At 42.4% G+C, this 22,246-nt stretch overlaps 3 protein-coding genes across 4 annotated transcripts in view; 1 reads left to right on the plus strand and 2 right to left on the minus strand.

The window, feature by feature from the left end:
* Positions 1 to 552: 552 nt before the first annotated feature.
* On the minus strand, positions 553 to 4,798 carry gja11 (gap junction protein, alpha 11). Of its 2 annotated transcripts, XM_062410904.1 has the most exons (4): positions 3,828 to 4,798; positions 2,521 to 2,669; positions 2,190 to 2,375; positions 553 to 1,404 (listed from the first exon to the last, which is right to left on the minus strand). In XM_062410904.1, the coding sequence occupies exons 2-4, from the start codon at positions 2,647 to 2,649 to the stop codon at positions 802 to 804; spliced, it is 918 nt and encodes a 305-aa protein (XP_062266888.1). In that variant the 5' UTR covers positions 2,650 to 2,669; positions 3,828 to 4,798; the 3' UTR covers positions 553 to 801. The 2 variants fall into 2 exon arrangements, with proteins under 2 accessions (XP_062266888.1, XP_062266887.1); XM_062410903.1 differs by lacking the exon at positions 3,828 to 4,798 and having other exon boundaries at positions 2,521 to 3,147.
* Positions 4,799 to 5,030: 232 nt separating this feature from the next.
* Positions 5,031 to 8,011, minus strand: hsdl1 (hydroxysteroid dehydrogenase like 1). The gene is made up of 5 exons (XM_062410902.1): positions 7,616 to 8,011; positions 6,463 to 6,908; positions 6,184 to 6,267; positions 5,857 to 6,003; positions 5,031 to 5,759 (listed from the first exon to the last, which is right to left on the minus strand). Exons 1-5 carry the CDS (start codon positions 7,833 to 7,835, stop codon positions 5,688 to 5,690), a joined length of 969 nt encoding a protein of 322 aa, XP_062266886.1. The 5' UTR covers positions 7,836 to 8,011; the 3' UTR covers positions 5,031 to 5,687.
* tbc1d32 (TBC1 domain family, member 32) overlaps positions 7,979 to 22,246 on the plus strand; it is a 45,864-nt gene continuing 31,596 nt past the window's right edge. Inside the window, exons 1-20 of the mRNA XM_062410901.1 lie at positions 7,979 to 8,114; positions 8,469 to 8,569; positions 9,170 to 9,338; positions 9,414 to 9,578; positions 9,901 to 10,078; positions 10,292 to 10,363; positions 10,918 to 11,043; positions 11,445 to 11,523; positions 11,911 to 12,014; positions 12,098 to 12,159; positions 12,343 to 12,478; positions 12,597 to 12,656; positions 13,255 to 13,348; positions 14,193 to 14,324; positions 15,400 to 15,489; positions 16,466 to 16,608; positions 17,294 to 17,421; positions 18,752 to 18,953; positions 20,238 to 20,308; positions 21,042 to 21,180. Of these exons, the coding sequence (XP_062266885.1) occupies positions 9,184 to 9,338; positions 9,414 to 9,578; positions 9,901 to 10,078; positions 10,292 to 10,363; positions 10,918 to 11,043; positions 11,445 to 11,523; positions 11,911 to 12,014; positions 12,098 to 12,159; positions 12,343 to 12,478; positions 12,597 to 12,656; positions 13,255 to 13,348; positions 14,193 to 14,324; positions 15,400 to 15,489; positions 16,466 to 16,608; positions 17,294 to 17,421; positions 18,752 to 18,953; positions 20,238 to 20,308; positions 21,042 to 21,180 (2,136 nt within the window). The 5' untranslated portion in view covers positions 7,979 to 8,114; positions 8,469 to 8,569; positions 9,170 to 9,183. The remainder of the gene's footprint in view (positions 8,115 to 8,468; positions 8,570 to 9,169; positions 9,339 to 9,413; positions 9,579 to 9,900; positions 10,079 to 10,291; positions 10,364 to 10,917; positions 11,044 to 11,444; positions 11,524 to 11,910; positions 12,015 to 12,097; positions 12,160 to 12,342; positions 12,479 to 12,596; positions 12,657 to 13,254; positions 13,349 to 14,192; positions 14,325 to 15,399; positions 15,490 to 16,465; positions 16,609 to 17,293; positions 17,422 to 18,751; positions 18,954 to 20,237; positions 20,309 to 21,041; positions 21,181 to 22,246) is intronic.

The following is a 22,246-nucleotide window of genomic DNA, read 5'->3' on the forward strand; positions in this document are numbered from 1 at the left end:
GAAGCAGGTGGAATTACCGTGTCCTAGACGAGGCTATTCATTTTGCGTAAAAGACCCAAGAGGTCGACACTTATTACCCCTTCTAAAGCTGTGAGCTTCTCTTTACTGGTTAAACAATTATTATATAACCCATTAACTTGGGAGCTTTCGAGGCGCTGGCGCTATTTTTATTTTGTCGTTTTCAGACCAAACCGAGTTAGTCATCCCTCTTCCTGCTCAGCTGACTGTCTCCTGGCTGTAGCTTCATATTTATCATCTACTTAGCTGATGGCAGCAGGTTCAAATAAGCTTATTGACTTGTAGATATACTTTATGTGGATCCTGAAGTGTAACCTGTTAACAGTCACAAAATACATTGTGATAGATTTATAGCTTAATTAAAAATAAAATATAAACTGTTTAAAAATCAAATATAAACTGAAAATTACTGCTAAATTAAATGCACTGTAATTTCAATTTTGCCAAAATGCCAACACAAATAGAAAAAGACAACAGCATTTTAATTGGATTCTGAATATGAGATGTTTATTGAATCAAAAACACGACATCACAGTTTCTCAAAATCCATCCAACAACTGATCTGCAGTCTTTTAAAACGAGGGACATCTTTGTTGCTTTTCTATTCTGTCTCAAACGTCTCTGGAAGTCACATTAAACAACATTCTGCATGTGACTGAGATCTGTTTACTGAAGCTGGCCACTTCCCCTCAACCTTTATTTACTGGGCAAACACACACACACCCCCCTGTCCCCTCTACAGCCCAACACACAGATAGTGGAACCCATCACCGCCTCCACGCTTCAGATGTGGACCTCCCCCATGTCACTCTCAGATGGTACGGTCTTCACGACCTTGCTCACTCCACCTTTGACCCCGTTCAAGCCGACCATTTGCCCCTGCAGCTCTAGCTCCAGGTTGACACAGTTCTGGATGGCTTCGTCCCGGCTTTTAAACATTTTCCTCTCGGAAAATGGGGGCGTCACCGGGGTCACGGTGTAGTGCTGCCTCCTCGCCATGCACTCCTTCACAGCCTTCACGCACAGGTAGAGCAGCTCCACCACGCAGAGGACCAGGGAGACCACCGTCGCCACCAGCATGAACCAGATGATGACCGACTTCTCCGTAGGCCGGGACAGGAAGCAGTCCACCTTGTGCGGGCAGGGGTCGGTGGCGCAGACGTAGCGCGCCTCGAGGGTGAAGCCGTACAGATAGTACTGGCCCACGATAAACAAAACCTCCAGGATTATCTTGGCCACAAGATGGAAGACATAGCTGCGGAGGAGGCGGCCGCGGATGCTGATCTTGCCGGTGCTCTTTGTGTACTTGGGAACTTTGTAGGACTTGCTGAGGAACAGGCTGACCTGGGAGTCCAACTCCGCCTGCTTCTTCATCCTCTCTTTCACCTCAGGGTGGAAGAACGAGAAGACAGAGTTAGACGTTTCACAATAATCTGGTGGAGGACAACAGAAGGTAGTTGGGGATTGACCCACTTTGTCCTGTTGGAATAATTGTACATAAGTTATCATGAACTGAATATGACCTTGAGTAGGAGTTGTTATTCAGTGCTGTCTGGAAATTGGTGAAGTAAGCTGTAGGCGACATTCTTACACAAGAGTTAGCCTGACTAACCACTGCTGTGCCTTGCTTAAAGTTGATTTTTGAGGAACTGTCTGTTATGGTTATGAAACCATAAAGGTTTTTTTTCCATTATGTTTAGAATGGGGTATTACCAGATAAAGCAACACCCTAAAGACAAGGAGTTATCAAGAAATTAAAACCCCACCCAATGATGTGTTGTTATCTTGAGCTGTGCAAATAACAACACTGTGTTAGGGAAGTTGAAGTTGGCTGCGACCTTTTCAGAGGTCCGAAGATGTCTTGTGTTTGATTCTGACTCAGTGAGTTCTTATAGCATTGTTACATATCTGGGTGAAATTCCCTCGACGTGTCCAAACCCTTATACCACGTCTACCTTTGGTTTCCATGCTAGAATATCTGCTCCCCTGACTGAGTGAATCAATTGCTTCTGGGCAGGCAGGTATCACAAAGTGGGTTTATCAGGACCTGGAAATAAAATTACATAGATAGTACACGAACAAAGTAAATGTACCCTCTGATGATCCATTCCCCTTGGAACTGTACATCTATGGAAATACCTGACATATGAAGTATTGGCTGTTATTACTACCTTCTTCTCGATGTGGATCACATGAAGGACGTGACCTAGGTAGAGCAGCTTCGGAGTGGCCACGGCAATAATCTGAAGAGCCCAGAAGCGAACGTGAGAGATGGGGAAGGCTCGGTCGTAGCAGACGTTCTCACAGCCGGGCTGCTCGGTGTTGCACACGAAGTCGGACTGCTCGTCGCCCCACACCTGAGGGAGGAGGAGGAGGAAGAGGATGTGATACAGACCTTCAGAGACATGAAGGTGGAGTTGTGACATTGTGACACAGCTGACATTGTCACAAGTCTTTTTGGCCCCTGGTGCTCAAATGAGTGCAGGTAGTGTATTACCAGACCTCCTCAGCACCGGTGCGCAGGACCAGGATGCGGAACACAAAGAGCACGGTGAGCCAGACCTTCCCGATCACCGTGGAGTTGCTCTGCACTTTGTCCAGCAAGCGGCCCAGCACGTCCCATTCAGCCATGTCAGGCGCCAGTTGTCTCTCTGTTTGGGGAAAAACCATTAAGAGTCAAGGACAAACATTTGAAGGAGTATTTTTGATCACCCAAAGGAGAATATTAATATAACACAATCTTAGTCTGGTTTTATTAATTCAATTAGTTGCTGGGCTCTAAAAACAAAGAGCAGCATGAATCAGAACGGAGGAGAGTCTCTCACGAGGCTAAACTTTTATCGTTTCTTGTGACTTTGCTGATAAAAGCCACAGCTGCGGATTTTAAGTCTCCCAAACAAAGTTATCTGCTGGAAGCCGAGACGATATCCTTGGCTAATACGACCACTGCAGATCCGAATTCAAAGAATGTAAAACATGGAGCCCAGCAACTCGAGCCGATGACGAATATCATCACCTTGATTTTGAGATCGTAAAGTTTTATTTGAGTATTTCTCTAACATGGGTTAATGTTGCTTTGATTGAATATTTACAGGATTACAAATTACACTTCTTAGTCATTAAGATTCTTTCTTTTATTACATGTTCATTTATTCCGTTTTGTCGATTTTCTTCAGTCCTTCGATTTGTTGGAATCAAAACAAAGACATAGGATGGTCTTTATCTCTTCTCGCCAGAATCCCAAATCTCTGACATGTTGATTTAATCCTCTAATGGATGTTACGTGGGATTCTCTGATAATTCTGAAATAATGCTGAGTCACAGTCGCACAGGATTCTCCGATTGGTCAAACTCCAAATTACTGTTGAGTCACGTCAACACGTTTGCTCTCCTTGGACGATGAGAGATGTGCTTCCTCTTAAGGTCGAGATGATCTTTCTCATTTCTACCACTCTGTGCACTATCATGGTTAAATGTACCGCAGCTATATCTAAATATTAGTAATATACTTTATTAAATCCACATCAGACTAAATATTGATCATGTGAACATTTGAGTTCCCTTCAAACTGATCAGGTTGATTATTTGTTTGTTTAAAGAAGTAATTTGTCATCACCTCTCCACTCACGCATCTCACTGAGCTTCTCATAAATGTGTGCATTGACAATTAAGTTGTGTATTTACGTTTTTTTTTTTTAAATAGTAGATGGTACAAAACTTTCAGAGCCTGGTTTGACACAAACATAATCCAACATAAATCGGAAAATGTCTTCATCAAGAATTGATAACTATATATTATTTGTACTCACCTGTCGAATGATCCCACTGAGGAAGAAGGGGAAAGAAGGGAGCGATGCCTCAAGAGGACAATGAACAGGAGGAGTGAAGGAGGAGAAGAAGAGAAGAAGAAGAAGCACTCGTCCTTTCAGTGTCTCTTCGGCGTGTTATCAGGAAGGACACCGTCCTAACCACAACAACAAAACCTCCAGTCCTAACAACAAATGTGAGCCGCTGGTCAAAGTAAAAAAACTTTGAGGAGCGACTGAAGAGTTTTTTACATGATGTGATGAAACGCTGGCAGCCTCAAAAGGAAGCGTGTGAGGCAGGACTCACCTCCACCTTCAACAACACCAGAGTAGAGAAAACCTTTCAACCATAGATTGGGATTGAAGATGGACGATGCATCTCCAGATATGAAGCCACAATATCCAAGATTAGAGCTCCGCCATCACAAATCCATTACTTCATTTAGAGCCAGAGGCTGCACAGAGGGCATCAGGGGATTCAGCCACGCGAGCGAGAACCTGTCGATACACACTCTCGACCAATGGCGAGGCAGTTTCAGCTGTCAATCATCACATTTCCTCAGAATATATCACACAAATTTACTTAATGAAATCAAATTTCACTTTACCAAACATCCATGTGATAAGAACTACCTGAAATGGCAGAAACCATCTTTGAGAAATATTTGGTTCATGACCCATACACCAACATGGAGTGGATATGGTGTATGACCTTTACCCCAGTCAGCCATCAGGGGGCGAATAAAATAATTTGGCTTCACTTTTGGGGGATTTCTCCAGGTACAAATCAAACCAAATTAATATATTATTAAGTCTTACTTTATGTAATTACCATTATAATTACTTCTTCATATGAAAGCTGTTTATAATTGAATCTTCGCATGTTTCTTTAATTTCATTAACACCGACAGTATATCCATTCATCCTGGTTTCCAGTATAAATCCAGTAAAAGCAGGTCCTGTGTGCTGAGCACCACGTGTGTGTTGACAGCAAACTGCAGCTCACGCCTGATCCCCAGGTTTAAACCAGCGTCTGACCCCGGCTGATCTCAGGAGGTCACAGGAGAAACTCTGGCACGGTGTCTGTTTGTAAACGTCAATGATTTACTGCCTCCTGGAGTTTCTAGAGAAAACCAGCGTGCGTGGCCTTCAGCACGTAGACCAGTCAGCGCTTCAGATCGTAAACAAGACAACAACACAGTGAACCACGTTCAGAAGAGGATCTTTAATGCAAACATACGTGAATATACAACTTATTGCTGAGCGGGCCTGTCTAACACTTCTCATTGTACCTTTGATCGTGGGTTAACTTTCTTATCATTAATAAAGTTTAAACTTTTTAGAATGTAGGAGTGCTTCAATGTGCGACTTGTTCATATAGCTACAAAAATAAATAAAACAATTCTACATTCAGATTTGACATTTAAAAATATTCTCTTATCTAACAGTCCAGTGGATCTATTGCCGTTAAAGTCCTGGCACGAAAACATGGTGTGTCAGAGTGTTGTCCTCTGGCACTGTTGGGAATTAGGACAAGAATAAAAGAATAAAAGTTCAAGTTCAACTCAAACCCAGTTTCCAACCTCGAGTCTGTGCACTGCAAAGACATTTATTACATTTATTATCTGTTATCTGGTAAATTTACACATTTTTCACATCACCACCCAGTATTTAAGAGAATATGTGTGAACTCACTTATTTATTTATACCAACACAGATTATCACACATTGTAACGAGAGAAGAGATTCCTGAAAATCACAGTCTCCTCAAACAGAGCTACTCTTTAATGAACTTAAATAAAACCACATGACTCCAGTAACAGCAACAGGTCCAGTGAGTGAGTCTGAGTGAGGAGAGGAGATCTAGTTTATACTGATGAGCACACGAGATCCCAGAACCCAGATCCACTCTGGAACACACCTCATCAGTCCATACTGTGAAGAAACAGAACAGCAGAGGGAAACCAAAATCAAACACAAATTCATTTTTATCAAGAACCCGTTTCCACAAATTCACTCCACGTGAACCGACCTGCAGCGTGTGAGGCCAGTATCCTGTGGTCCGAGTGGACACGCCCAAGGTGGAGATGGCGTGGTGAGCGTAGACGGCTGGATCCGGCTCAAACCAGCCTTCACACGAGGAAGTCGATGTCGATGGTCGTTGCTTGCTTGAGGCAATCTGGTTACACAAACACACAAACACACAAACACGAACAGGACGTCAGGATGTGTGACACAAGCAGTTGTTGTATTTGTACTCAGGGTATTGTGTTAGATCAGTTCTCAGGTACATGCACAATACATCTCGGTCAGTACCAAACAAATCCTCCAGCTGTTTATTCTTTGTTAGGTGTCTTACCTGGAAGGGAATCAGACTTTGAACAAAGATCCCTTTGCCACTGTACTCCAGGTGAAGAGCTCTTGAGAAATGATCCAGGTAGCCCTGAGGTGTCGGGAGGAGAAGGTGTTATTGTCTGGTTTGTGTTAATGTTTTCACTTCGTGCTCAGAAGAAGATTGAAGTTAAGGCATTGAACTTAGAACCTAGACTTAAACATAGATTGAAAAGTGTCTCCAGAGGCTATGAACATGTTTCCTGATCTGCATGCAGAAGAGGCTGATATCAGTGTTGTGACTCACAGTGGAGGCCGTGAGGGCCACTAGTCCAGGCAGAGGTCTGCAGCAGGCCCCCGAAGATATATTGACCACAGCTCCTCTGCTGCGCTCCACCATCCCCGGCAGCACCAGCCGGGCCATCAGAGTAGCCACCGCCACATTCTTATTCACCAGGTCCAGCAGGCTCTGCTCAGGGATTTCAATGAGGCTCTGGGAGGAAGCGAGAGCCTCGTCCACACAGGTCACCAGGAAGCCGATGTCTTTGCCCCTCACTGCTTCTTTAATGGTGTCGCTGGCCGCCTGGTCCAGAGAGAAGTCGGCGAGGACGACGAGGGTTTCCACTCCGTAGCTCTGGGAGAGGCAGGCGGCGGCGTCTCGGACCGACGTCTGGTCCTGAGTGACGAAGATGATGCTGACACCGTTCTTCGCCAGCTCCTCTGCGTACGCTCCGGCCACCGGCTCCGACGCTCCTGAGAGAAGAGAGGATTGATCAATGATACAGTAAACAACAACAACATCAACACTATGGCCTCAGAAGAAAATACACTATAATCCTTTATGAGTCCCACTAGATAGCAGTGTAAGAACTTCATTACACTGAGGGTTGTATTGCAGCCAGGCCTGTGGGAGGCTCTGGTTTGTGCTGGTGCTGCTTCACGTGTGTTTTGGTCTCCGAACAGATTCAATCCTCACACAGCCCTCTACATGTTTGTGTGAAAGTCTCATATGTTTCCATCTGTGCCAAGCATTGAACAACACACTGTGGATTCAGACGTGTGGTTGTGCAGCACGTGGTTTGCACATGAAATTTCCCACCGGACGCCTTATCTTCCAATGTGAGAGCCAAGAAATGAAGCAGAGGAAAACTAACCATCACATATCCAACACACTGGCTTCGGCTTCTTCTCCTAAATCAGATTTTTGAGGTTAGAAAATGTAAATAATGATCTGTGGCTGTTTTACCTCAACGTTTTGAGAGTGTATATGTATTTATGCACATTTATATTTAAGGTACGCGTTCTTCAGAGTTGTGCACAAGTTATATTGATGGATTTTGTCTATAATGCATTAAAAATTTTCCTCTTCTTCAATTTCTGACAGTAGCAGCAGCCCTGACAGTTTCTGGTCCCACAGACTGAGGTCACACGGCCCGGCCTCTCCTAAACTGCGTCCTCACCATAGACCACGGCCCAGTCTCCGTATCTGCGGGTCAGCTTCTGGCTCGGCAGCACCCGGGGCAGGAAGTGGACCCGGACCACGGAGCAGCAGCCCCGCAGCAGGACCACCGCCCTGCTGGCCGCGTACACCGCCCCCACCAGGGCCAGGGTGTCGCAGTAGGACCTGCACCAGCGGGACATCTCCCGCAGCAGGAACTGGAAGCTGTCCACCGCCGCCATGCTTCCACACGGCCCCACGGATTGCTAAGGGGCTAGTCTAGCTAGCTGCTGCTGGTTCCAGTCCACGTTAACGCGGTGGTTTCCTGCGGAGTAACGCGAGCTAACAGGTCTGGGATCGGGTCTACGTGACACGTTTGGTGAGGTTTCACTTCACCAGGGGAGAGAGAAGGTGTCAGCTGAGCGTGGAGCCGGGATCACAACATTGAGCCACGTGACGAGCTGCGTCAACCGGGATGCGTTCAAAACCCCGGACAGAACACGACTGCAGCTAAACTACACGTGAATATGAGACACAATATAATATCCAGTTTCCCTTCATGTGTTTATATTAATAAATCTGCATCATTTGAAAAGATGTCGTATTTATCTACTGTTTTAAGTTCTCTATTTGTCCACATTTCAGTTTAGTTTTATTTTTCTTTGCAGAATCTTTCTGTTACTCGCATGATTTGTTGGTGTTTTTTTGTTGCGGGGGTGTGTGGAAATGTGATTAGCTGCAGAATATTACCGTGCTGCTCAAATTTTAAACATTTGATTCATCTTTATGTGTCATTATTGCATAAAAACGTGTTTTCCCGATGTTTATTGAATGCGGCGTCTCGTTTCTGCCTCCTTCCCACAATGCACCTGCAGTCGACGCTGGGCTGTTGCCATAGAGACTTGGCTGACAGGATGCTAGCTTGATGGACGTGTTCTTCATGAAGTCACAATAATAATAATAATGTGACTCAACGGTAAATATCTCGCACTCACGTGGTAACACAACCGGAAGGAAGGTCTGTGTCGTGCGGTCAAACTTCTGCTCTTTACTTCTCAGTCACGGTTTGTCTCTGCCAAATGTCTGTTAGCTTAGCTGTTAGCTTTGTTGTTAGCATTGCTAGCTGTGCAACATGTCAAACCAGAGGGAGCAGAGAGTGAAAACACCAAATATCACAACGTTGTGTTCTGTTGGATCTACTTGTTTACTATTACGCTTTAAAGTGATAGTTCAACCCAAACAAATGGAAATACACTCTTTATCTCTCCACTGTGTCGATGGAGGAGTGATAACAGCCAAATAACACAATAAACAGTTTATAACATGAATTAAAAGATGGATTGAGATGTGTATTCGGACTGTAGCTCTCATTTCTACCTGTTAGCAAAGTTAAACAACCTATTGTGTCACAAGCCGCTCCATCGAACATCATTTTAAATTTCTGCTCATCTTCTAATGGCTCCAGATATGAAGAAACTAAACTGATTCATCCTCCTTCTTACATTGAAGTCATCTGTAACCTCCACCTCACAAGGAAGTCCCAAACAAGTGACCCTGTGTTCTGTTCCGTCTCTAGGATCAGCTGTCGGGATGTCTCAGTTGTCCGCTGAGGAGGAGCTGGAGCTGCAGTCTCTGCTCAAGCAGCTCCTGATCAGCGTCAACGACAAGATCTCTGGTGCGCCGTCGACTGAATGCGCTGAGGAGATCCTCCTCCACCTGGAGGAGACCGACAAGAACTTCCACAAGTAAGGCCACCAGACCCAGTGGGGCGTGAACTTTATAACTGTCTAAGTCTAATTCTGTCTTTGCTCCCCTTTCAGTTATGAGTTTGTCAAGTACCTCCGTCAGTATGTGGAAAGCTCTCTGGGGACAGTGGTGGAGGAAGAGACCAGGTGCTTGACTAGAGGAGAGGGACAACATGCAATCGGCTCAGGTCACGACACCCTGATCCACGCCATCACCCGCAGGACCAGGGACTCAGCTGAGTGAGTGTAGCACAGACAAGGCAGAAAGGCTTAGAACAAGCTACCTTCTGCCAAATATGACTTCCAGAGATGCCAATAAGGCAGAGAGTAATACCTTCTTAATAGAAAAATGCAAATAAATCCTAAATGTACAGAAAAACTGCAGGATTTCAGCTCCATCGTTTTCTAAGATAGTTGCAAAGTTTCAGCTTATTCTGTAATAAATAAACAGAACATTTCATTGACATCCACAGTATATTTCTTGTTTTTGACTCAAGCTGCATGTTTTTAAACTGACTGATTAATAATATGAACTCAAAAGCACGTTATCTCTCTGTGACAGGTACCAGCAGATGATGCAGCCCTTAAAAAACACCATGATCCTCATTGTAGAGTCTCTGATCAACAAGTTTGAGGAGGACCAGATGAGGAAGGAGGAGATGCACAGAGAGAGGCAGCACAGTCAGTCAAACAGCCAATACCATGACAACTGCTCCGACAGCGACTCCTCCTTCAACCAGGTCAGAGACACAATATTTACACATATCATCAACCATCACATTTTATTTACTTATTGCATTAAAGATTTTAAATTACTTTATAAGAAAGATAAGAAAATGTACTCCTAGTACTAGCTCTACAAACTGCTTGTGTCGTGATAGCAAACAATAAGAGCTCTTTTAAATTTAGTTTTATGATGCATCATAATTCTTATCTCTCCTCTTCCTTTGTAGAGTTATGCATTCATCAGACAAGAGCAGCTGCAGGTCTTGGCTGAGAAACTCGACTCCAGCCAACCCAAAGAGGTACAAGGGCTCACTCCATATAAACATGGATAACCATATAAACATTATTTCATGCTCTCTGTTGATATACTGGAGGGTCATTGTAGCGTGGGGCCATAGATCAGGTTCAAACCTGAGGGGCCAGGAGATTGTTTTAACTTTCAATTGATCTGACATTGTGTTATATATAAATCTGCTGAAAAACTGTATTCAGGTCTGTTATTCATACCTGTCGTCACCTTTAAAAGATATTTCTTTGTCACTTTTCTTTTTTTCCCCACACAACATGAATAGAAAATACATAAATGAAATGTACAAGTAAGTCTGGGAGGTGGTAGAAACTAGTAATGGACCAGAATATAGAGTAAAGAACATACACACTTGAAGTGTGAAGAACAAAAAAACACCTCCATTCCTTGTCTTGATTGTTTCATGTACTGGTGAAAATATCCATCACGGGCACAGAACCAGAACTAAATGTAAAACTGACCAAACCTAACATGCGAGCAAAGATTGAAAGCCGTACGTGTCATAGATGTTCATGTTATTACCAGTTGGAGTTACTTTGTGTGTAGGTGCGCTGGCAGGCTCTTCAGGTCCTGTGCTGTGCCCCCCCCTCTGACGTGCTGAGCTGCGAGAGCTGGAGCAGCCTGCGCAGGAAGCTCTGTGCGGCTCTGACTGAGCCCGACCCAGACCTCAGTGTGAGTCCTGATCTACTCAATCTGCTCACTGCAACCGGTGTCTTCACATTTCATTCATTTAATAATCAATAACCATAAGGAGAATTTCAAGCTTTTATAGTTGGTGATATTAAACTCACTTTGGGTCCTTCCTCACTTCTCCACAAACTTTCAGGGGAATTGGTTTGTTAGTTTTTGAATAAATCTGCTGACGGAGATGAAAACATAATCTCCTTGGCTGAGGCAATATAAACAAGATAACACTGTTTTCCATGATGATGAAATAACTGCTAGCAAATATACTGCCCAGTCTTTTTCTGCTTAATTTCTTCATTATTTTTATAACCTGCCATTAATATGTCATTGATTACATAGACTATGCTTAATGTATTTCTCCCCCCCCCCCCCCTCACCTCCTTCAGGATAACGTGCTGCAGTTCTTTGCTAAAAGCTTCTCCTCCTCTCCACTGAATGTGACTCGGGAGATCTACACCAGTCTGGGTACGCCGCTCCCACTGGGAAACCACTGGGTCTTGTTGTGCATGTACTGCTTTGAACAAAGAAAAGTATTGGTGTTTGTGAAAATGTCCATTTCAAAGGGTGAACTTATCTTTGTGTACAGTCCCAACACAAGACAACTCACTCATTGTCTCACTTAATGGTAGCTGGAGTGTTTTTTCCATCCTAGTGGAGTGAAGGTGAAGCCACAGATCTCACTGACAGCAGGAACCATTTGACTTACTGAATGAATATTTCATAGGCCTCAATGTAGACAGGTTCTATGGGGACTAGCTAGTTAGTTTATAATGTCAATGACTAATCAAAATGTGGAGTGTAAGTTGTATTTGCTACATTATGTAAATAAACAGCCATATTTAATCTTTTCAGCAAAAAGTGTGGAGGCGAGTTTTGAGTCTCAAAAGCTGAGTTTCCCAACGGGCTCAGCCGACCTGGACATTAACAGACCTGAAGTGAGTCGTCTTCTCAAACAGGTAACAGCCTCTCGTCCTTAGAACAACATCATCGATCCGCACAGAAACACATCACAGCTTCTCCTCCTCTGTCTGTCTGTCAGATTCGATTGATGAATGACTTTCAAAAGGAGGTGACGACTTTTTGGATCCGTCATCCAGAGAAGTAAGTGGCCGTTGTCACTCATTGACTTGTAACAATACTAGATTAACAATTATATTCTTTAAATCTAGAGCCACATGTGATTTGTTACACATATTTCCACACACCACACAATGAAAATCTGTTGAAACAATTAACTTTATGGATTATTCGAATCCAAATATACTTCTTTTTACCCTGCTCTAGGTATATGGAGGAAATTATAGAGAGCACTTTCTCCCTGTTGTCCCTCCATCATGACCATGGGACAGAGAAAGTTCTGGAACCAATTCATCTACTGGCTTTACTGGATATCAAAGCTACCTGGTTTAATAAGTGGATGGTGGGTATCAGTGTTGAACTGCATTTTTGTTTATGCATCACTCAAATGGGACATTATCTTTCTCTCTTGCTCATCTGCTCTCTGCTGCTTATTTAATCATTTACCTCTTTTCTCTCAGCATGGCTACTACAGCAGGACGGTGGTTCTCAGACTCCTGGAGAGAAAATACAAATCTCTGGTGAGTGATTCACATCATTATCTTTAACAAACTCACAAACCAAACACTTGTACCTGCAGAATTTATTTGTGGGATTATTAATTAAAGCAGCTTAACTGTGCAGGTCATTGTTGGTGTCTTTAAGACAAACGGGCCCGATGGTTTTAAGAGGATCGACATTTAAGAATTGATTGTTTAATTCTAACCCTCCCTCTCAACTCTTACTCTGACTTCAGAGGGGATTACTGTGGGATCGCCCCTGAAACTTTCTCTAAAGTCCTCTTAAAACTCTCGACTAAAAGGTTTGATAAAAGCTTGTGGAGCGGTTAAGAGATGTGAACACCAATGTGATGAACCTCCACTTCCCATTCACTCTGGTTCACTTCCAATCACTCATGTGTGACTTGGCCCTTACTGTGTAAAAGCTCTTTGAGTCGTTGCCACGACTAGAGAAGTGCTTTATAATTGGAGTCGATTAACTTTCTGACTTCATTCTTACCTTTTTTCTGTGTGTTCACTGAAGCATCTAAGTTCGGCTCCACAGATGAGGAGCTGTAATTTCAGCTAGAGAATCTAACATTTGCACTAATGTGCACTTTAATGTCTTTGTTCTTTCCAGATTGTCGCAGCTCTTCAGCGATGCATCCATTACAGTGAATCCTGCTTCGTCAATGACACAACTGATCCCCAGTCAGCAGAGCAGCAGAGCAATGGTAAATAACAACTCAGGATTTATGCAGCAGGTTTATAAACTATCTTCACCCGGCGTCTCGCTCTTTGTAGTTAACTCAAGCACTGAACCGTGTGATAAACCTAACAAGAAAGCAATGCTTCATTTCAGGCCTCTGGTTGTTGATTGCATTTTTATAAATATGAGAACATGTGACCAAATGATGACGGTATAGAAATAAACCCTCACGCTTCAGAAAGAGAACTGTCTCACTCCATTTGTTCGGGGCCAGGAAGTCATTTATCAAAAGCTTGGAATGCACCTTTACCTTAGTTAAGTTCAGAAATAATTAGAATAACAATTAATTACAAGATGACATTGTGGACATTGCTGTAATCAGTCCTTAATTGGTAAAAATTTGTACCACATATCCCATAAACCCCTCTACTTTCTCTCTGCAAGGGTTTTTCTTTACACTATTTAATCCAGTTAACATTTAGAGTCATGATAAACAGTTTAGTGCTGCACATTTAACTGTGGAAACTCTATGTAGTGGTCAATGGAGTGTAAGTGTCAGTGTCGGTGTGTTATCTCCTTTAAGCCAACTGGCTCCTCGACACTGAGCAGGAGTTTATTGAGCTGTGCCTCTTTTTGGTTTCTGCTCCCCAGAGGCGCTGCAGGGTTGTCACATTGGTTTTTTTGTACTTTTCAATCTCAGTGACTTACAGAAGCTTTAGTTATGAGATGCTCCACTATAACATCATAACAAGGGCAGTCACTGTAGTTAGTAGATGAGACCCAATCACAATCAGTAATGTTTGAACATGATGGACACTGGAAATGTTGATTACAGCAAAATTCAAGACAATCTTTATTTTGTCTTTCAGTCCAAAGGAGCATTTATTCGGGAGAGGAGCTGGAATACGCCGTCTTCGTCCACTCCCTGTGTCTCCTGGGAAAACTCCTCGTCTACACCAATGGAAGAAGTCTCTTCCCTGTCAAAGTGAAGAAGCGCAAAGGTGCGAAAACTAGTCCTTTAAACACTTTTGATCATCTGTCACTGCGTCTGTGTTGTACCCAAACATTACATGAAGCCTCACACAGTTTTATGTTTATTTTCCACTGGTGTCAGCTGCTGGTCTCAAAAACATTCCCTTGGGGTTTCATCGAAGGACTTGGAGTTAAAGCCACAAACACATGTGTTGATTGCCCTGTTCTGACTTTCACCTCTACCATAGTGATGTATTTTGCAACATAGCTGTAAAATCCAATCTTTACAGCAGATAATCTCAAGTAGGAATGTATGTGATCAGCTTCCACATGGCGCCACTCCCTCCAATTCTCCTCTGCAGTGATTACGCCCCACTCCACCCCATCTTAATCACTGATACAGTTATGTAACGTTATTGAATTGTCCTCAGACTCATCGTCTGCTGTCCCTGCACCTTATTTCACCCATATTCACTCTCCTTCCAAATCGGATAAAATGTTTAAGTGTTTTATAGCATGAGGGTGTTCTCTAGGTGGAGCTGTACTGACTGGTCACTCCAAACCTTGAAGGTCAGTTTGTGACGTGTGCGTCCACGTATCGGTCACTCCCTGCAGCTCATAGTAAAATGTTCTCTCCTCTATTTTAATTCATGAACTTTTTCTTCCTCTGCCATTGACAGTTATGTTGTCAGGGTTGTTGTTTATTTTCATATTTTTATCAGCGTCCTTCCTCTTGACACACATCAAGCAAGTTAAAAGGAAATGACAATGTGTTACCACAGTCCCTGAATTTCGAGTTTATGCATTTATGTGTAATATTGCAATAAATACTTCAATATATAAGCATTTCATAATTTATTTGATTTTTGTGATTCGTTGATTCGTAATTTAGGTTCTAAATATCCAGAAAACAGGATCATAGAGGGTAGAGAACACAAGTCGGCTGTGACCTGTAACCAAAGTTATCATCTTTCTTTGGAATAACACACCTGACCCTCGTCACCAGGCCACCAACACATGAGAGGACTTCCTTCTCAGCAGCCATGACGCATAGTGTCTGATTCACCGGACTCTTTGACTTATTTACTCATGACTGTGTTTCAGATCCCATCAGCCTGACAGAGCTCATCGTCATCCTGATTCACATCATGTACCAACACCCCGAGCCTCCTCTCAGTGACTCCTCAAAAACAGGTGGGTCCCACACACTCATGCACGTACGTAAAAGTTCGTGGCCCAGTTTCATCATCCTCCTCACTATCTTCTTTCCAGACTCAAAGTCTGGAAACCAGGGGAACATAGTGACTCTCCCTGAGAGGCACAACAGGATTCCTCAGACCATATCTTTTATCTCTTAACCTTGTGCTGAGTCATGCGGCACTAGGGTTGTCTCCAGGAAGACCTTGCTTTATTGCCCCATTCATTCTGGTGAATTACTGCAGCAACTCTGCTGCCAGTGATCAATAGTGCTCCCCACCTTGACTTTGTCAGAGGAGCATTTCTTTTGGGTGCTGCAGGGCAAGTCATCCTTGGCAAGGCATTGATTTTAATTAATATTTTACTTTTCAGTCTGATTAAGATCCCACGTACCTCCCGTATGGGTTTGTCACAAGTATCATGATACTGCAGAATAAAGTCGGAAGTAAAAGTTACATTTATGAATGTTTATTCTGTAATTTTTTCAAACACAAACAGACACTTGTGTAATGTCATAATCGGTGCTGAACAGCAAAACAACATCAAGTTGTTGTTTTAATAATCTTTGAACTTGAGAAAGAGAATTATTGTGATAATCATCGATACCGACTGATATGAAATATAATTATAGCTGTTTCATTCCAGTCATGTCATCATAAACATACCCAAAATAACTTTAGCTGTAAATTAAAAAGTAAGAGTATATAGGTCTACAGAGCTTTTTTATGGCCCCGTAAACACCTCTATAAATCTCTCTTGAGTCATATAATGTAAATCATAAAAATCTAAACTTTCACTCCACGTCTGTATGAATCTCAAATACATAGATCCAACCGGGCCAAGTCACAAGCATCCAGATGGGGAACAAGCAGGAAAAATGTGTTTACTATCAGTGTAAAAGATGGAAATATTATCCAATGAAGATACATGTGTTTGAGGGAAAGAAGTCATAATTCCTTGTTTGTGTATCCAGACTCCCTGTGGCCCGGCGGCCTGGTGATGGACGTGCTGTGGACGGTGTGTGAGAGGACAGAGTGTGCTGCAGAGTGTCTCTACCAGCCGGCTGTCATAGAGACACTGCTGGCTCCTGTCATAGCTCTGCTCAACGGACAGCAGGTCATACACACACACACACACACACAGACGCACACACATACTAGTATGAGCCGGGGAAATTGATTGCATTTACTTATTTATTAATATAAAGTAGTCTTGTATAATCATTGACCCCAGAATGTAATTACTCTGAGTTTTGTGTGTGAGCTTTCTAACAGTCTAAATTGTATTTCAGGGACTTTTACACGCTGCTGTGATTCCAGTTAAGCCACTAACTACTTTATTATTTGGTTGTGGTGAAATAGTCAAATTTAAAGACGTCTGACTGTAACTCAAAATATTGTGAATCTGGCAACTTCAGCCATAATTCGATTGTCCCTCAGTTGAGCCCGGACGTCCACCCAATTCACTAGTTCTGAATCTAAATCCTCACAAACATGTGTCCCATGCCTGATTTATTTTTTCCATCCTGATTAATTTGTTATTCTCTGAGAAATCAGGGAACATTTTGAAAAAGTCCTCTCCTGCAGTCACTGGGCAGCCGCTCACTAACTGTCTGAAATTGTGGAAACACAGGTTATGAAAATGTAACAGCTTCCCCCCCCCCCCCCCCCTTCTGCTCCATCATTGTCAAAGTTAATGATGCTATTTCAGTTTTTCTGATATCTATTCTTCCCTCCTGGGACTCGACTTGTGTCTGGAGCTGTCGGATTAATTTCGTCTGTTTATTCTCTTGGCTTCGCAGTGCAAATTAAAGTCTCCTGCAGCAACACTGACGCTCATCGCTGACATTCTGGCTCGCATCGCAAACACCGACAGAGGATTAGCTCTCTTCTTACACGAGAAGAATCTGCTGGTGGCGCACAGCGAGAGGTGAGGCCGTGTGATTGACTTGCAATTTGTCATTTTGTGTTTTTGATGGTGATGAATAAATTACCATTCCCTGACTTCAGCAGAGGTTTTGGGTTCTGAATGGAAAACAGATTACACCTGAGGATGTCTGTGTCTATCACACAGATCAAGTATCTCTTTGATCAGCAGGAGTGTAGCGACAGGAACACAAAGTTCATCAGGTTCACTTTGTTCATGCAGGTTAGTTCAGTATCCTGTTTTAATTGGTTGATCGTGACAATGACCTCAGCAGGTTCGGTCTGTTCCAAGGTCGCTGCCAAGTTTGAGTATTTTACCAATTTACTGCAGAGAGCCATACAGTTTTTGAAGTTTGCAGCCGCATCTTATAATGTTGTGCAAATGAATTCAGTCGGGAACTCGATCCCTGTTTTGGTATTCAAGGAATTAAGATATTGAGTCCAGCCGTAGACTGTAAACAGTATAAAGATGGATAAGTCTCTCCACTTCCCTTCAAGCATAAAGTAAAAATATCTCTGAAATGAACACGGCCATCTTGCACCAATGATGTTATACATACAATCAGGGGACGGAGCCTCAGTGTTGAGGTCCCGCCAATGCATGCACATCAGTTTCAGCTGTCAATCAAGATGTTTTTATAGCCTTAGATTAGATTAGATTAGATTAACTTTATTGTCATTGCACAGTACTTATACAACGAAATGCAGTTTAGCGTCTAACCAGAAGTGCAAAAAAAGGAGTTAAAGTGCAGAGTATTGTGCGTATTTGAAATGTAAATAAATAAGATATGTACAGTAGCAAATATATATGGAATAATACAGTATTAACAGGTATTGTATGATATAAGAACTATGAGCAGTAATAAAGGAAATAGTACAGTATTAACAACTTATGTATGATATAAGAACTATGAGCAGTAAGTAATACATCTGAGATAACTTAACTTAGATAACTAATTAAAATCAAACTTGTCAGGATCGTGATCAGTTGAACATAAATAAATACATAAGAACTACCTAAAGTGACAGAAACCATTATATTTTGACTTCTTTGTCTGGTGCATGTCTCATCCACCAACATGGAGGAGGCAGGGTTTAAGACCGATACTGCAGCTAGCCACTAGGGGGGGATTGAGATGCTTTGGCTCCACTTCTCTATGAGCTGTCAAGTTGTCCATCAGACTTTTCTCTATTAGAATATAACTTTGATAGGGAAAGCTTTTAAAAACACCAAACCTCCACAAACATACACATCAAATGTCACAGATTTTTATTTTGGCCTCAAACACTCACACAAATCTCTCTCTTCTTCCATTTGTCTCTCTCGTCTGCAGAACCAGTGCCGCTCTTGTCGTTGTGCAGTTCACTCTGAAGCTGCTGAATAAGGATATGTCATCGCTAAGTGACTGTGATGCATCCCATGCATTGTGTGGAGCTTTTATCTTTGTGTGTAGGCAGATATACAACACCTGTGAGGGTCTGCAGGTCCTGCGACCTCACGGCCTGCACACGGCTGTGGCTGCTGCATGGAATAAGGTACATGGACTATGGTATACACATACTTAATAACCTTGATACATTTTCCATCTCATTTTAGTGGTTAAAGAATAGACTTAATGGGTTTAGTATTAAAAACATTTTATTCATTAAACTCTTTGGAAAATCTCCTGAATTGACTCTAGTTCGTTTCTGTCAATGCAGAAAGACGTTAACTCAGTCGAATCCTTTTTTGTACGACGTCTAATGGAGGGTTGTCCGTGTCTAATGATCAGTTTCACTGGCTGGAATACTCCTGTCATGATTCATTTGCTTGATGAATCCACTGTTCCCTCTTTATTCATTCTCCACAGAGGGAATCAACATTCAGGGGGAAATTAACCAACCGCTGTAATCTGCCTCCTGCAGCTCAGACGACTGCTTCTGTCAAAACAAAGCATCGAAATAAGAATAACTTCAGAATTATGATCATTTCATCGAAAAATAAAACTGAAAATCAACTCCCAACCACTTCTCCCACAGTGCAACTGGAGGAATCATAGAGAAAACCTGCAGAGACCCTGCTCCCACTAAGTTTGAGATATCATTTATATGTCAGGGTTAGAGTTTTGTCAGTTTAACGGTCCTCACTTCTTACCTCCTTGATTTTCAAATGATGCACATAAAAAAATTACTTCTTGACATCTGTCCAAAACTTTACTCCACTCACTTCCTTCTGACTTTACCTAGTCTGTGTTAAATATTAATAAAATACACTGTCACACTGGACACTGTGTACTACCTGATGTCTCACATCCAAGCCCACACCTTTTTTCACTGTGTTACAACAGTGACGTCCGACCAGATCCTATGAACTGACCCCGACTTGAGCCCTAAAAGTGTTCTAAGGAAGCATGACAGTGTCATTTGGTTGTAGAGGAAAGCAGTTAAACAGTTAAATGTTTGATTGACTAGGATGACCAAATTAATCCTGATTTCTACTGGTGTTAGATGGGTTATAAACCTTAAAACAGTCCAAGTATCAGTAATGGAAGATCATCCAGTCTGCACTAATTGTTTGTTAAAGACATTAAATCAATTATACAAGCTATAATACAATTTTGAATCAAATGAACTTTCCAGAATCTGTCTATCAACTCAGAGACTGATATGAATCTGTGACTTGATTTAACTTTGGATAAAACAAACAAAGGAAACTTTTTATGAGTCTGAGACTGAATAGTTCTGGTGAAATTCTTCCGATTAGCTTCCACACCCATACAAATCGATAAAAAGATAAGATGTAATACTTAACTAAAAAACATTTTCCTTCCTTACTGCCAGACGAGAACCTCCGAAAGGGAACCGACCCCGGAACCGGACGCTGGAGCCTCCACCAAGGACCTGCAGAACATGTGAGCTGACAAACACACACACACACAAACACACACACACACACAATATTTTGTATATAATATATAGATCCATAATCAACCTTGTATAATCGAGCAGTGTCCTTCCTTATCTTGTTTGTTCTGGCTCTTTGCCCAGATGAACTGAACTGAACTGATGTTGTGATCTGATGTATATGTGCGTGTCTCCACCCAAAGGAAGGAACACTCCAAAAATTCAAGAGCAAAACAACTGATTTGTCTCCTAAACTAGATTTGATCAGTATTTCATTTTGTCGTCCGATTTATTTTGAAATAAAAAGTTTATTTATTGAACTAGACAAACCTGATTTGCTTTATGCAACAGAGGAAACCCGACACTGTATTATCACAGACGTAGCTTTTTCAATAACTACATTAATAATTATATTTGATGCTTTTATCATTAGTATATTTAAATTAATGTTGCTAATAATTGTCCCTTTACACAAATGAGCTTGTTCAGAACCCAGAACCCGATTTACTTCATTTCACATGCATCTGTATCATCATTGTGATGAGGTGGATGAACTTGTGAACACTTTGAATCCCAGTCTGAGCTAAAGACAAAAGGAAATTGTCTCTGAATCAAAACGCTGCAGCTGGTGAAGTCGCAGTCAGCAGTTTCTGGTGTATGAACTGACTTCCTCGCCTTGCACACTGTGTTGAATACGTTGCACTGCAGCTCCCTCTGTCTTTCTCTGTGACTGTGGAGCAGACTCATGTGGGAGGAGACCCTGTTGGACAGCCTGCTGAATTTCACTGCGACTCCCAAAGGTCTGCTGCTGCTCCAGCAGACGGGGGCCATCAATGAATGTGTCTCCCACATGTTCTCTCGCTTTACTAAAAAACTACAGGTAATAACAAATACTCATCTCTACACTGCTACACGTACAGAACCGAGGTCCTTGTCGTGGTTGCCTCTTCCATCATAAAAGGTTTCCTCCTTCAACTCCTTTTATTAATCGTCCAATCGTTTGCTGGGCAAAGTGCCAGTTCACAGCAGCACAGCCACTCCTGGAAAAGTCCCAAACCACAGACTGTGGAGAAGACTGGGGGTTAATTGATTTGCACTGGGGCACCTCCAGTGTGGTAATGAGGGAGCAGCACTTCACATATTCTCATCCATCTAATTCCCAGACCCCAAACCAAACAGTACAGATTGCGCAGCAGCTTTAATACACTGGTAACAACCTTAACTCCTCTTACTTCTGTAAAGCATCGGACTTTGGTGTAGAAACGCTGATCAAGCACCGCTGCTCGTTTTGTTTCATGGTCCCATTTCATCACCTCTACGGCCCTGAAAAACTAAACTTTTGGCAGGGGCTCGATTTTAATCCTCCTTGATGTGCCCAAATATATATTAGGTTCAAGGAATTCAGTTTGAGTTGAGTTATTGCCGGTCAACCCCAACGACCTCGGCACATTTTCGAAGAGAAATCTGTAATTTCACACAGATTGTGACATTTAAAACTATAAATATCTGAAGTGATCATTTGGCTCTGAACTTGCTATGTACAATAACCACTCTAGGCTTTTTGTATTTCATAATGTCGCCTTCATCAGAGCATAATCTATTTAAAAACTCTTAATTTGCTCTGTTGGCCTTTGTCATCGGCGTATCTCTAATTCAATCTGCGGTCATCTGGTCATTTGTCGGCCCGCTCTTCTTCAAAGACCTTTTACTACTCACCAGAAGCTCAAAGCCTGTGACTGCTTACACACTGGCTTTGATTTAGTCATCTCCAGACCCTTCATATCCCTATTCTCCATAATTCATATTGTAAACCCACAAACATCCTGATCTCCTGCAGGCCTCATTTACTACTATTGTTTGTGCCGGTTGTGAATTCTTCTCTCGTTTCACTTGGAATGTCATTATATTTGTGTTTATTTTTAGATCGGATGTTGTGTTGTATGATT

This window comes from Platichthys flesus, chromosome 18 (genome assembly GCF_949316205.1).
Source record: "Platichthys flesus chromosome 18, fPlaFle2.1, whole genome shotgun sequence".
NCBI lineage: Eukaryota > Metazoa > Chordata > Actinopteri > Pleuronectiformes > Pleuronectidae > Platichthys > Platichthys flesus.

Excerpts from the sequence above, each read along its gene's own strand:
- gja11 (XM_062410903.1), bottom strand. The coding sequence starts at position 2,688 with ATGGTTTTTCCCCAAACAGAGAGACAACTGGCGCCTGACATGGCTGAA. Across the intron at positions 2,376-2,520 it reads TGCGCACCGGTGCTGAGGAG|GTGTGGGGCGACGAGCAGTC; the intron begins GTCTGGTAATAC and ends CTCCTCCCTCAG. Across the intron at positions 1,405-2,189 it reads TGATCCACATCGAGAAGAAG|GTGAAAGAGAGGATGAAGAA; the intron begins GTAGTAATAACA and ends TTCCACCCTGAG.
- hsdl1 (XM_062410902.1), bottom strand. The coding sequence starts at position 7,835 with ATGGCGGCGGTGGACAGCTTCCAGTTCCTGCTGCGGGAGATGTCCCGC. Across the intron at positions 6,909-7,615 it reads AGACTGGGCCGTGGTCTATG|GAGCGTCGGAGCCGGTGGCC; the intron begins GTGAGGACGCAG and ends CTCTTCTCTCAG. Across the intron at positions 6,004-6,183 it reads AAAGTCTGATTCCCTTCCAG|ATTGCCTCAAGCAAGCAACG; the intron begins GTAAGACACCTA and ends TTGTGTAACCAG.